At 38.0% G+C, this 15,013-nt stretch overlaps 1 protein-coding gene across 1 annotated transcript in view; it reads left to right on the top strand.

Moving 5' to 3' along the window:
* The first annotated feature begins 756 nt into the window (after window positions 1–756).
* Window positions 757–15,013, top strand: part of LOC117431578 (cytoplasmic FMR1-interacting protein 2) — a 62,507-nt gene continuing 48,250 nt past the window's right edge. The window contains exons 1-4 of the mRNA XM_058996110.1: window positions 757–974; window positions 10,049–10,196; window positions 13,536–13,625; window positions 14,539–14,616. Coding sequence (XP_058852093.1) covers window positions 10,080–10,196; window positions 13,536–13,625; window positions 14,539–14,616 — 285 coding nt within the window. The 5' untranslated portion in view covers window positions 757–974; window positions 10,049–10,079. The remainder of the gene's footprint in view (window positions 975–10,048; window positions 10,197–13,535; window positions 13,626–14,538; window positions 14,617–15,013) is intronic.

Below are 15,013 nucleotides of genomic sequence, written 5' to 3'. Positions count from 1 at the left end.
GTTTAAAAGGAAAAGAAAAGATTAAACTAATTTGATGTTGTCGTTGCGAACGGGGTATACCGAGCAAACTGTGACAGCCTGGCCCTGGTTTGTCCTCACATCACCTGTTGTAAGTGATAAATGACTGTAGCCTGGTCTACTGTATGCTACAATTAAACGTGTCTGCATATTAATTATGTTATATGTTTCTGCGTGTTACAATAATTTCCATATTTCAAAATAATATATAGTAACAGTTTTAAAATCGGCATTTATTTTTACATATACCAAACGTTTTAAAATATAACAATGTTAATATCTGCCAGTTATCACCACGCCCATCTAGAAATATATGTCTATTAGAATAGTTATCGCTGTGTTTCTGTAATGAAGCGCATGTAACCGAGTGCAGTATTTCGTTACAGAGAGACCCATGCCCGTTACAATTAATAAGTATTTGGAATACCGACTTAGCGCAGATATATTGTTCCCAGTGGGTTGCAGTGAACAACATAAAATGTATGGGGGTGGGAAATGACATTTTTACAGTACATTTTAAAATCAGTAGGATACATTGTTATAAATGTGTCTATGAGTGACCATGCAATATTTTATATAGTAGTATTACAATATCTAGGCCATGTGGTAATCGCTATGTAAAATGTGTATATACTTTAGGAGGTTTAGCAAATTGACGGGGTTGTAAAAACGACATATTTTGATGCAAACAAACCACGCGTTCACACGTGCATGTAGTGAATGAAGTCTGTGCATCTGCCTCGCATTCGAGCAGCACCGCGGAGCAGTGCACTGTAACTTTAAGGAAATGCACTTGCAGCCATTTTCTGCTCTTTGTGTTACAGGGATTAGTGTACAACAGGCATTGTTGCTAGACTAGAGCATCACTTGAACAAGCCTAATTTAAAATACTAACCAGGGAACATAAGGAAGACACTGCATTTCACCAGCTTCCATATCGGGCATGCAAAAAGCAGGTAAGCAGATTTAATCATCATTTTTTTTATATGATCGGGGAAGATGTACACAAAACTGTGCTGCTGCTGATGCCGCTGCCGGGGCAGCGCTATACCAATAGAATTATTGCATGTGCATGATGCTATATATACCGGTGTTCATATTATTTAACATTATAGCACAAATGTGGGAATACCCGTTTTAATTATCTTGTAAAAAATAAAGATAAAAATCTGCAATTGGTTTATTATAAAAGATAAAAAATAAACATTTATGAAATTAACAGATCCATAATTTGAACGAGAATTCTGGTTGCTACAGTAGCATCCGTTTTTTTTTTTTTGTTTTTTTTTTTTTTTAACTGACTGGGTGGGGTAATTCTTGCTGCTTTTACATCTCAGGGTTTATCTGTTTTATTGAATGTGTTAAATATTTATTTTAACACACTGAATTCGTCGAGCAAGCTGATGAGCAGTGTTTTCATGAAGATCTTAAGCCAAACAGTACCCCCCCCCCCTTTTTTCTAACACATACGTTATTTAAATCAAACATGTTTTGAATGCTAATGCTGTACACATAGTGTATTTATTTAACTTTCCACGGTCCCCCAAAATGCTTTGTACAAAAGAAAGGCAAATTGTAATTGTAAGGTTCGTTTCGTACCGTTATGTCCCTTTAAATTCTCCAGCCCAAATCTGGAAATGGTATTTGCGTCTCTGCAGAGAAAGCATCTCTACAGCAACCTGCAATAGGCCTGGTAATAAACACCACTGATCCGGCGAGCCTCTTGACTTCATTGAGAGCAAAAACAAACCATGTTTGGTGATGTGGATTTTTACAAACATACGTTTTCTGTATCTAGAAGAGTTAAATATATTACAGACAGTATAACGGTTTCAAATAGCTGCTAGAATACTGAGATCGGCATGTCGGTAAAATAATTGTGAACATCTCTTAAAACGAACATAAACCAGAAACCCGACATTTGATATGATACCTATTCTTGTCTTTTTGTGTTTTAGGCATAGTCGTTTTTATCGTCTTAAACTCCCTAGCTTGCAGTCAGGCACAAGTTGTAAATATATGCTCATTATCGTGATGATTTAAAATAATTTTAATGCAAACTGACCATTATTTCAGTATAATAAACGGGAAATACCTGCAATGTTTAGAAAACACTTTTATATGAATGGGCTGTCCTTCACATACAGACGTGCTCAAATTTGTTGGTACCCTTTCAGCTCATTGAAATAATGCTTCATTCCTCCTGAAAAGTGATGAAATTAAAAGCTATTTTATCATGTATACTTGCATGCCTTTGGTATGTCATAGAATAAAGCAAAGAAGCTGTGAAAAGAGATGAATTATTGCTTATTCTACAAAGATATTCTAAAATGGCCTGGACACATTTGTTGGTACCCCTTAGAAAAGGTAATAAATAATTGGATTATAGTGATATTTCAAACTAATTAGTTTCTTTAATTAGTATCACACATGTCTCCAATCTTGTAATCAGTCATTCAGCATATTTAAATGGAGAAAAGTAGTCACTGTGCTGTTTGGTATCATTGTGTGCACCACACTGAACATGGACCAGAGAAAGCAAAGGAGAGAGTTGTCTGAGGAGATCAGAAAGAAAATAATAGACAAGCATGGTAAAGGTAAAGGCTACAAGACCATCTCCAAGCAGCTTGATGTTCCTGTGACAACAGTTGCAAATATTATTAAGAAGTTTAAGGTCCATGGAACTGTAGCCAACCTCCCTGGGTGCGGCCGCAAGAGGAAAATCGACCCCAGAGTGAACAGAAAGATAGTGCGAATGGTAGAAAAAGAACCAAGGATAACTGCCAAAGAGATACAAGCTGAACTCCAAGGTGAAGGTACGTCAGTTTCTGATCACACCATCCGTCGCTTTTTGAGCGAAAGTGGGCTCCATGGAAGAAGACCCAGGAGGACTGCACTGCTAAAATGCATATTGACAAGCCACAATCCTTCTGGGAGAATGTCCTTTGGACAGATGAGTCAAAACTGGAGCTTTTTGGCAAGTCACATCAGCTCTTTGTTCACAGACGAAAAAATGAAGCTTTCAAAGAAAAGAACACCATACCTACAGTGAAACATGGAGGAGGCTCGGTTATGTTTTGGGGCTGCTTTGCTGCGCCTGGCACAGGGTGCCTTGAATCTGTGCAGGGCACAATGAAATCTCAAGACTATCAAGGCATTCTGGAGCGAAACGTACTGCCCAGTGTCAGAAAGTTTTCTTATTTACAATATTATGTTGAATAAAAAATCAAAAGCAAAGTCTGATTTCTATTAAATATGGAATAAACAATGGTGGATGCCAATTACTTTTGTCAGTTTCAAGTTATTTCAGAGAAAATTGTGCATTCTTCGTTTTTTGTGGAGGGGTACCAACAAATTTGAGCACGTCTGTAACTGAATATTATCTATATGATTGCTATGTCTGATGTGTATTATCTGTTTTGAGTCAGTTTCTGGCATACAGGGCAAGTCAGCTAATCTGATATACCCTAGGCCGGATAATGAATGGTGTATTGCCAGGTGCTGCTGTATTACAACAACAAATTAGTTATGTTTCACTAGGAACAATCTAAAGAATTTTGACTCTGTGGGCCATTCAGTTTTTGCTTCAGGTTTTCACCCCTAACTTCCCCAAAGGAAATCGAGTTAGTCATCATTGGGGAACAATTTAAATATCTTGCAGACGTATTACAGTGTTACAAGTGCATGCTGACTGCCCCTGACTGTTCACTCAAGTCCAAACCCGTACCAGGATAAAATGTGTTATATAGAAATGGTAAAATCAAGCTTTTATCATTTCTATATAAGCATCTTTAAATGTTATTTTTACATAGCGCCATCCTGACCTGAATACCATGCAAATAATAATACCAATTTTTTTAGGTTGTATTTAAACACAAGCGAAAATGGAGAATGAAGTTGAGAATATGTGCATTTTTTGAATGGTATAAAAATAGCACTTTGCCTTAAAGAGATTAACTGGATGCTACACGCTTTGGTAATGATATGGATTGTTTAGGAGCTTGGTACTGTACCTTCTGCAGGCTGATACCCTACAACAGTGCTCTCCTAGTCAAACACGCCCTTAAAGAATGCTTAGACAGGATAAGACATACTGTTGCTACATGGTCTGTATCTCAGTGCACGTTAACGTGTGAGGAAACACCCCGCTGTGTCAGAAGCACAGTTCTGTTTCCTGTTGTGCTGATCTGCTACCTACCTTATCAGTGAAGATTTTGCTCTGCTTAAGTTCCTATCAGACTTTTAAATGGGGATGGCGAAAGATACTTTTTCAAAAAGGAAGTTCAAACTTTGAAGTGTTGAGGAAGGAAGACAAACCTGAAATAGCGTATGAGCTTTCATTTAAAATAGAAAAAAAACAATGTTCTGGTCTTTACTTTCTGGTAAGGCAGGAGGCCACATAGTCAAATGACTGCTTGAAAGGTTTACTAGGGCTGGATTTTCAACATGTTAACTAGTCAGCAAACTTGTAAAGACTCGCTACACTACAACTGGCCTCTATTTGACATGCATGTCTTTGACCATGGTTAAATGTTTAAGAAAAATAGTCACCCTCCGTTTATGATGACCACTTTGAAATGCCAGACTATAATGGGAGTCAATGTGGATGAGCTCCTGATAATGGGAGTCAATGTGGATGAGCTCCTGATAATGGGAGTCAATGGGAACAAGCTCCTGATAATGGAAGTCAATGGGAACAAGCTCCTGATAATATCACTTTGCTTACACTCTGTGTAATATCACTGACATTTATTAGCATTGATTTCCACCCCACCTAATATCACCTTGGTAAGTGAAAGCATATTAGAAGTTTTACATTATCATTTTTTTTTATTTGGGTGTAAAATGTAAAAATATGTTTTTATGAAATACACAAAAACAATGCATATAATTTTATAAGCAGGAACTTTAATCTAAGGTTGTTAAAATTTAACTGCTAAAAAACATTTTTAGTTTCTGAAAATGACCTGTTATGAGGATCTTGCATTGATTTACACAATCTTTCTTAAGCCCATTTCACATTGGCACTTCTACTGGTCTGGACCTGGGTTCTGGCTACCCGAGTCACAATCCCACGTAGTGTAAAACCATGTACCTGGGTCGTACCCGGGTTAACCCGGGTCCCAGCAACCCACCTCAGGATGTGGGTCGACACGCTTTGACCCGGGTTGAGCGAGACAAAATGCATGAAGGCCAACAAAATAACAAACAGCCACGCCTGCGTGAAGGTTTCACTTCCGCAAGGAACATTTCTGTTTATTCTGTTTAGCCATATTTGTGTTGCCTGAGACACACCATGAGCCAGATTGCAGCAGGGATGAAGAAACATTTGCTCTAATCAAAATTTGGGCCGACGGTTCAATCCAGAGAAGCTTGGATGGAAGCATCAGTAACAAGCTGCTTCCGGGGCATTGATACGCACATTGTTTACTTGCGTCTGTCACCCAGGTCAACCCTGTTTTATCAAAAGCAGTGTGAAATCACGTACCTGTCCCACATGACACTGGGTCCTGACCCGGGTAGGTTATGACCCGGGTAGAGCATGACAGTGTCAAAGGGGCTTTAATTTCAGCATTTATAGTTTCTTAATGCATTTCACCGTAATTGTAAATACAAAGGTAAAATGAAAACACTTAATAAAGCTTACTTTTTCACTGAATTTCAGTTTAAACAAGAAAGGACAGTTACACAAACATTCTGCAAATACAGCCCTTCAGATGCTTTTATAAATCCACAATATAAAATAAGAATCTGAAGCCTAAAACTTATACATTTCTTGGTGTTTTCCTACCCACAGTGATGATAAATCTCCATGTTATCTGTGTTGAGCTTCAAAGCCGGCATTTAATGTCACTGGTCTGATTATGGGCACATCTAACTTAACTCCTCAAAATAAGATGCAGTAGTTTGTACCCAAAACGAAGGATTTCCATTTTTTTCTGCGAAGAAATGGATTTAGAATGCATCAAATTACATACAGCTTGTGTTCTGATTTTCTCAAAGAAAAATTAATTAGGTACTTAATGGGTTAATACAAATGGTAACTCAATGCATGATATTGGGAAAATAAATTGTTAGCTGTCCTATACCGCGTTCTACCACTGGAACTATCTTGATTGGAAATTAGACTGGACCATTACATTTCAACTGAGACTCATTTAGCTTTAGTTGTGATTGTGGGTTGGCAGAACTCAATATCTCTCGATTGTGGAAGTTATCTAATTGTGTTTTTAATTTCCGATTGCACACAAAAAAATATGTAGGCAGAAAATGAAAGCTACCAGGGACTATATTGAAGCTTGGTGAATTATTTGTAAATAGCAATGTTACAAAAATGTGCAACAGCTGAATGTAACAGGTGATCTTTGAATGTCCGTTTGCATATTGGATTGTAGACTGCAGATGAAACTGGAGACAGCCCCAGTTTGATATTGGAACGAGATGAGCTTTCCAGACTGGTTTTGTGGTGCAGGTGGAATTGGGTATTAGTGTGTTTCGGTAGGGTCAGCTACAGATACACAGAGTAGTTAAAGAGTGAAGAACAGGACTGAAACTCCTGACAGCTTCCATGATTCCTGGAGGTATCCATGGTGCTGAGCACTCCTGCAGGTTTGCAGATACAGAACCGTACAAACTCCTGACAGCTTCCACGATTCCTGGAGGTATCCATGGTGCTGAGCACTCCTGCAGGTTTGCAGATACAGAATAGGGCTGAAACTCCTGACAGCTTTCACGATTCCTGGAGGTATCCATGGTGCTGAGCACTCCTGCAGGTTTGCAGAGGCTGTTGACACAGATGTGTTGTATTGTTAAATGTGAGAAGGGGACCAGTTTGGAAGTCAAGGCCACAAGTAAAATTAATTTGGAGCTCGCAACATTAGTTCACATTGCTAAACCACCACACAATTTATTTACAGTTTGTAGAACCCTGAGGGGAAATTCTCAAGGCACCTGGCTGCACTGTGCTTGGCTGTAGACCAGAGGGGACTACATTCACAAAAATAAATATACATATAAAACTAACCGGACAAAATACCAAAGACATAAAAAAGAGTAATAAGGTTTAACCAGATTGTGTGCACAGTAAATTGTGTTATTATGAAACAGAATAAACATGTTAGTTTTAGTATTCTCAAACCCATTAAGAGCCTTGAATAGGATACTTCATAAATCAAAGGAGTATTATGTGGCTCAGTGAGAAGATATACAGCTCACGAGCCATCTGTTAGACAGCCCTAGACTGGTATATGATGTTTTCAGCCCTTTTAATGAAAAATGAAAAACTAAAACTTTTTTGAAACAGCACGTCACTATTGCAGAAATTGTCTAGGTGTGGTTTGTTACTGTTAACAGGAAGACTTGCCCCGCTATAGTATGCAAAACTTAAGGGTAAGAGTTGGGGTTTTGTTTTGTATGACTATGTAGAGTTAATGAGAAATGTGAAATAATTTTAGATTTCCGTCTTGCAGTGTGCATGACCTCTAAACCCACCCTACTGCTAAAAAGGGAGGTTAGAAAATAACAGAATGCATGACGTTATCCGTGTCTTTAGTGGGCAGTGTACCGTACACACGTGCACAAGGGGACGCTTATGGCAAAATAAGATGTTCTGAAATCTGACTAGTTGATTGCCTGAGAGTGGGCTCATGATTTATAATTAAATATATATATATATATTTTTTAGTAAGTCAGTGTGTATATTTGAACTTAAAAGAAGATAATGCTTACTGTAGGAGAACTTGTTGAATTTCAAAAAAATCTGTACTTTTAGATGTCGGACAAACATGTGTGAGATATACAGTAGCCCCCACTTTTGTGTGAATGGGTGTCCGTCACTTGACTGATTTAATTTATTCTGGAAATTAACTCTGACATGTCAGTTTTAGTCCCAAGACAGAAGATCTAATAGACTCAGAAAGAGGGCTGGCTGTGTGCTCGGTTCTCATGTGCTTCCTCATCATCTCAAAAGCGATGGCATTCTTCACTGTAGGCTTGCACCCCAACTTCCCTGCAGGGAGATATGGTGGTAATCAGTGAAGAAAGGTCAAATAGCCAACACATAACATAAGAACATAATACAAGTTATATAGCTATGTGTCCTAGTGAGGTTCAGAAAGGCTAATCCCAGAACAACAGCCAGACAACCAGTGAACCAGCAACAACATTTATTGGGAACCCACTCCATTCACCCATAATGACAGTTTGAATAAAAGTCTCTGGCTGCCCACGTTGTCCCTATATGCTATTGAAGTGTGGCTGGTGTTTCTAAGCTGTCCAATATTGTATAGTATTATGTCTTAAATAGATGATGTATTTAGCCATACAGCTGGTTGTTCGACCAAACAACTACTGCAGTCTCATGAGCAGTTTCACATTTGAGTGGTTAGCAGCCAAACTGTCGCTTGAAATGATTGAGCAAAAGATGCATTTCAGTTAAAATAATTAGGAATGATTATCTGAATAAAATTTTGCCTGAACATAAAGTCAAATCGTGCTTCTTCCATGCAAAAGTATATTTTTAAACTTGAATTCAAATCTAATTAGTGCCTGATCAATAAGGCAATCAATTTCACTGTCTGCAGTACATAAGAGATTATCAGCATGTGTCAGGATGCAGCAGTCAGAAAGTGCCATTGCTTTAATTTGGTTTTCATGTTAAAGGTTGGAAATAAAAGGAAGGGATCAGTTTTGACTGCTGCACCATGATACGTATACTGTGAATGGAAGTGCATAACAGAAAAAAAAAAAAAAAACATTTCATTAAATAAATTACCAGGCAACCACAGCGAAAAACTCTTAACCCATTGCTGAGCAGATTTAGCACTTTATTAATTTAGTTACAAATGTCAGCAATGTAGTTAAGAAAATAGGACAAGGTTCAAGGAAGTTGGCAATTTGTGCAGAGCCCTGTTTACACAGTAGAAGAGTTTGCCCTTTATTCATGCGATACTGACTAAAGGGATTGTGGGGACTGTCTGTGGAAGGCTGTGTACACAACAGCAATGAGGTGAAATAGGAGCCCTGCTGCAATTCAAACCAGGCACTGTTCAGAGCAGCTGCCTGCATCCACATGGCACAAAATGTTATGCTGTTTAACAACAAAAAAAAAGGTACAGTGCTGTTGAACACTTTACTGTCTCTTTAGTTTGCTTTACGTCTGTTCATTTAAGGCTATGAATCTATGTTTACATTTCTTTAATGTTTAAACCTTTCGTGTAAACAGTTGTTTACCGTTTCAACCATTAGATAATGTAAATTGATGTCATAATTGTAGTAATCTTTATATTTTACATAAATATTTGTTATATTTTATACTGATTTTCACTTTGTGATTTACCAAGCACTAAAATGTGCAAGTTGATACAAGAGCCTAATAAAACAGGACATTTTCTGTTGAAGGTTTTGTAAAATAGTATGCGGTTTAGAATTAATTTTAATTTCTCATTTAAAACTGTACAGTTTCATTAATGCATGCATAATTATGATTAATTAATATATAAATTAAACATTTTTTTTGCATGCGCACCAAAGGTTTAAATGATTAAAAAATAATTTGTTTCAGGGCGTTTCGGAAAAAAAAGCCCTTCTTCAGCTGAGTAAAAAGAAAAGTAACTTTACATTTTTTTCATTCTTGTACACTGCAGTTATACCTCCTTTCCCACCTTGATATTTTTCCAGGTACTAATTATTGTAAAAGTCAGTATTACCTTATTGTAACACAATATGTGTTGTCCTCCACCTCAGGAAAACAAACACAGCAGGTTTATAATCTGACCTTGTGTACAGAGTACAGCTAAATGAGAGAAAAGGCATGTTGGTGTTCATTCTCTTGTTTAGCATTTTGCTTTTTCACCAATGCATTGCTCTGCAGGGAGCTATAGCGACAGGGATTGCTCTGCTCAGGGCTATGTCTTGTTACTAGCTTCCTCGGAATACCGTCATTCTGCGGTACTACAGCATGGTTATCTTTACCATGGTAATCAGAAAAAGGGATTCTTTAGGGCCTAACTCCTTGTGTTTTCTTTCCTAGATTAAGAGTCCTATGTTGCTAAGCTGTCACCATGACGACCCACGTGACCCTGGAAGATGCCCTGTCGAACGTGGACCTGTTGGAGGAGCTGCCTCTTCCAGACCAGCAGCCATGTATCGAGCCCCCTCCCTCATCCATCATGTACCAGGTCAGCTGATTTCTCCCTGCTTTACAAGTTCATATGTTCAGCTGCTTTAGCTTGGCTGGTTTTTACAGTGGCATGTATGGCAAGACAGTGATGATTTTGACAGTAATGCATGTATCATGGAATTATAAAACTCTATGTTATTTTGTTTGGCTTGTGAATTGTGAATGGCTTGTTGGATTGATTTGAAGATTAGTGTACTTCATAATGGTGGAGGAACAAAACAAGAAGCACAATGGAAGATTGTTACTGCAAAGAGTCCCCCAAAAACACTGACCACACACTATTAAAGATATGAGCTTTTACAAGCTTGCATTGCCATGGTTTGTCTTGAGCTGTGAATTTCCCGTATGTTGTGACCTTTAATGCTTTGAGTTTCTACTGTGTATTAAAAACAGTGGTCACTATTCAGTTGTAACACGACATGGTTAGTCGTAGGACTAAGTGTATGCTAATGAACAGTGGCTGGGTCTTCCAAAGTTTCCTACTCATTAAATTTGATATTTCTTTGAGTACAATCTGATGTATTTCTGTACAAATCTCAATCATTTAATTGCATTTCTGTAAAATGTAAATTAATTCCTACTGTCGAGATTGATGATAAAGCCCCTTTTGTTGCGATTTTGCCTGGGTTAATTGTACTGTATATATATTAAAAACTCTGCAGCCATGTCTTCTGGACAAGTTAGACTGCAATCTAAAACTAAGGGGGTGTATTTATAAATATCTCTACAAAAGCTTTTTATTTTTTTTTTGTGGTCCCAGTAGTGCAAACCTACCGTGTTACTTCTCAGTTATGCAAATGCAAGGGGAAATTGTAGTTTTACATTTTGAACCATCAATTTAACAAGTAGACTCAACTGCTGCTGTAGCTGCCTGTTCGCATGTCAGCCCAATGGCTTACCATTTCAAATGCCTTTGCAGCCTTGTATTACAAAAAGAGCATAACAAGCCGTCTCCATTTGTAACAGCTTTTAATAATTGATGGAAATACCCTAGCAGCACACATTCTTTTTGATAAATGTTTAATCAACTATTTATTCCTGCGTTTTGATTGGAGAGCTGCTACCTTGTCTGCCAGCTTGTCTTTCTCAGCTTATGGAACTTATATTGTTAACACAAACGTTTGTGAAATCTCAAATTCAGAAGGTTGTTTTTACCTACGATTGAGTGAATATATCTGTATGGGTACAGCTTTGCTTTACAGGACTGATCCAGACTTTAGACATAGATCCTAAAGGAAAGAAGTATGACAGATGTTGGGGAGGCGGGTGTGGGGGTGTTAGACACATTTAAACTGCAGGGTCCATAACACAGCCATTTATTTTTTCAACAGAAAGTTTTTTACTCAGGAACTTTCGTCAGGCCAAAGATTTTATCCAGTTCATGTTCTTAATGCTGGTGCTCTGATTGAAATGAGTGGTGTATTGTGGGAACAGAAAACCAGCACTGTAGTGTGGTCTGGATACACTGCAATCCTTAGAAGACTTTTGTTTTACTCCGGGCCAACACTCCAGAGTTAATGTTGAGAGATTTATTGTCCAGTTGATTTATGACCCATGGTGTGTGATTAAAAATTCCACAAGAATCGGCAGTATGTTTAAAAATATAGCGTTAACCACTCAGATAACTCAGAACATAGTACTGCAGTAGAGTTTAAAATAAGACTACAATATTAATTTGCTTAAGATGTGTACAACAGTATCCTATATGGAATAGGCACTGGATATGAAATAAATAACTTTACAAGAAGCTGTACATGAACATCACACGATTAAAACGTTTCTGGGGAAATGCCAAGCCTGCCGTGACCCTTTTCCACACTCATCCTTCCCCATCCAGACTTGTAACACATTGAGAGCAATTATATCCGTTTTAAGGACGGTTATGAGACAACGCAACAGGAAGGTTGACGAGATTAGGTCACATTTCCTATGTTTATTGCAGCAAGAAGGCTTTTGCCAACAAACCTGCCAAGAAATGACAAAATGACTTCACACACAGGCGTAAGTGTAACCTTGACCCGTCATACAGAAGCTGTTTGCAGAAACTCTATTTACATGGTATTTGAGTGGTCAGTAGAGATCATTTGTCTGTAGGGATGAAACTACAGATGCAGATGATTGTTAAACTATTTTTACATAATGTAACCACTTAAGAACCAATGGCAAGCCTTCTCATCTGTCCCATTGCTTTTGTATGATGCTTGTAATAATTGTTCTAACTGCAACTAATCAATTATTATTTTGTATGTGTGTGTTAAGATGCCTTCACCTTGGGAGCCGCTCTTTAGTTCTTGTTATCATTGATATATGCTGCACAAGATCAGCTAGTATGGTTTATAGAATTAGGATCCTGTGCCATTTACTGATCTGCTGCATTGAAAACAAGTTTCCTTGAGTTTATCTGGCAATACAGTGCTGTGCAGAGGGTGCTCTCTAATATAGACACTTTGGCTGAGCTAGCCTACATGTGTCTATGGCAGGCAACTGGACCTGTTGAGCAGATCCAGATCCGCTAGATAAAGCAGCTTAACACATTATCAAAAAATAAATCAACACAATATGATTTAAAGTGATTGCAAATATCATAAAAGGGTAAGGGAACAGTAACGAAAAAAGTTTTTGAAGCTACTTACTCTTTAAAAATAAATGTTCTTAACATTATGAGCAGTAGTAATGCGTTGGCCACCCTGTATTCTGCTAAAGATGGTTTGATTCTTTGCTTGTGTTTTACACTTTAATTTGGGACATGCAGATATTTCTGAGACAGCTCTATTGATGTGAAAGTTGCTGCTGCTGCTTGTTACTAAACCACTTCCTGTGCTGTAGGTGAGTTTCACTCCAGTTTCACCCCTCTGGCACAGGAAGTGATTAGATAAACATTGTGCTTGATATATATATATATATATATATATATATATATATATATATATATATATATATATATAATATAATACAGCATTAGAAGCAAGCAAAGTACCGAACACAAGAAATAGGCGGACTGTTGACAATGCAGCTACTTAAAATGGATTTTAAAGCCTGGGTTCGCCCTCCTTTAATGGTTTAGGGATACTGTTTGTTACCTTATCACATGTTAAAAAGATATTAGTTTTTGCCCACAGTTTCCTATAATATCTGAAGTAAAAATTGGACTTCAGCTTTAACCTCATTGCTGGGCTGTGAACTGTCCTGCCAGTCAATATAAGATGGTTTCACAGAGCCTTATTAACACTAATCTTGGATTTACCTGAGTTAACGTTGGGTTGTCGTTATGTCATATTTCTGGTGCTCATGTTATGTCATATTTCTGGTGTTCATGTTATATCATATTTCTTTCAAGGCTAACTTCGATACCAACTTTGAAGACAGAAATGCATTTGTTACAGGGATTGCCAGATACATTGAGCAGGCCACTGTTCACTCCAGCATGGTGAGTAACTGACTTGTAAACAACGCATCAAAGGAACAAGCAGTGCACGCTGCACAGCCTCACAGGGCCCAGACAAGCACAGCATTGTGAGGGGAAGACATTTTAAATCATTCATACTGTAGCTGTTGTCTCAGATCAAATCCTGCTAGACAGCTCAGATTTCAAATTGAAATCTTATTACCTGAAAGACTAAAGAGTCATTTTAATTGTTGTTTAATTGTTCCTTACTAATTTATGATGTTTGCTATCGTTTGGAGTGCCTGTAGACTTTATTCTTATATTTTTCCTCTGCCTTTACCTGGCTTTGTACTTACCTTGAGCTTGTCTGGAGACGTTGAAATGTGACCTTTCACCCCCTCACTTGCTATGCTTATATACACATTGTTGAAAAGTCACATGTGCAAGTTAATTCACTCCTGGCACTAACATTTTCCAGACAAGTTCAAAGCCAGGTAAATCGTGTAAAACAGTAAAGGGAAAATACATTTGAAGCTTCTTACTCTCTAAATTGTTGTGTTTTGTCAAAACATCCAAATGCTTTACCAGCTGAATGTGGTTGAACTGTTACAAAGATACCTTGAAAGCTCAATGAAACACTCAAAACAGTGTGTTGTTTGTTTGACTGAGTGAAAAGTTTTGTGTTGCTCTTTGTGTAAACCTAAGAAACAATTAGCCAAGAGAGGTTAAACAGCATAGACAGAAATCTAAACCAACAGTAAGAGACTGTGAATTTTGTATGTAGAAAGGCCTCATGTCTAACTGTGTTTGATTGACAGAATGAGGTGCTGGAGGAGGGTCATGTCTAACTGGGTTTGACAGAATGAGATGCTGGAGGAGGGTCACATCTAACTTTGTTTGATTGACAGAATGAGATGCTGGAGGAGGGTCATGTCTAACTGTGTTTGATTGACAGAATGAGATGCTGGAGGAGGGCCATGAGTACGCCGTCATGTTGTACACGTGGAGAAGCTGTTCAAGGGCCATTCCTCAGGTAACACTGAACATGTCTTTCAGGCAGTGGGTATTACACATTAGACACCTCAGAACAATGGAACTGCATCCGTCCAATAGCAGTCTCCAGGTCCGTTACTGGATGATGATGGACCTGAAAGTGTTACAATAAAACACACTACTTACCGTGGCTGTCTGCTGTGTTTATTCACATGTCCTAGGTCAGTAACACTATAATGCAGGGCAGTTATAGGGAACAATCGTCCCAATAAACCATGGATTCAATTACCTGCAAATTGTGTGTGTCTCCTTCCTTCATTTTCCACCGTATGCCACAATATTAATTTGGCTTGTGGGCATTGTAAATCATTTCTGGAACAAAAATGCCAATATTCGTAATAAGGCAAAACACAAATAATGTGGTCTCCTAATTATGA

The sequence above is a fragment of the Acipenser ruthenus genome, chromosome 22, assembly GCF_902713425.1.
Source record: "Acipenser ruthenus chromosome 22, fAciRut3.2 maternal haplotype, whole genome shotgun sequence".
NCBI classification, from domain to species: domain Eukaryota; kingdom Metazoa; phylum Chordata; class Actinopteri; order Acipenseriformes; family Acipenseridae; genus Acipenser; species Acipenser ruthenus.
The sequence above is the reverse complement of the archived record's forward strand: the minus strand, read 5'-3'. Positions and strand labels throughout refer to the sequence as shown.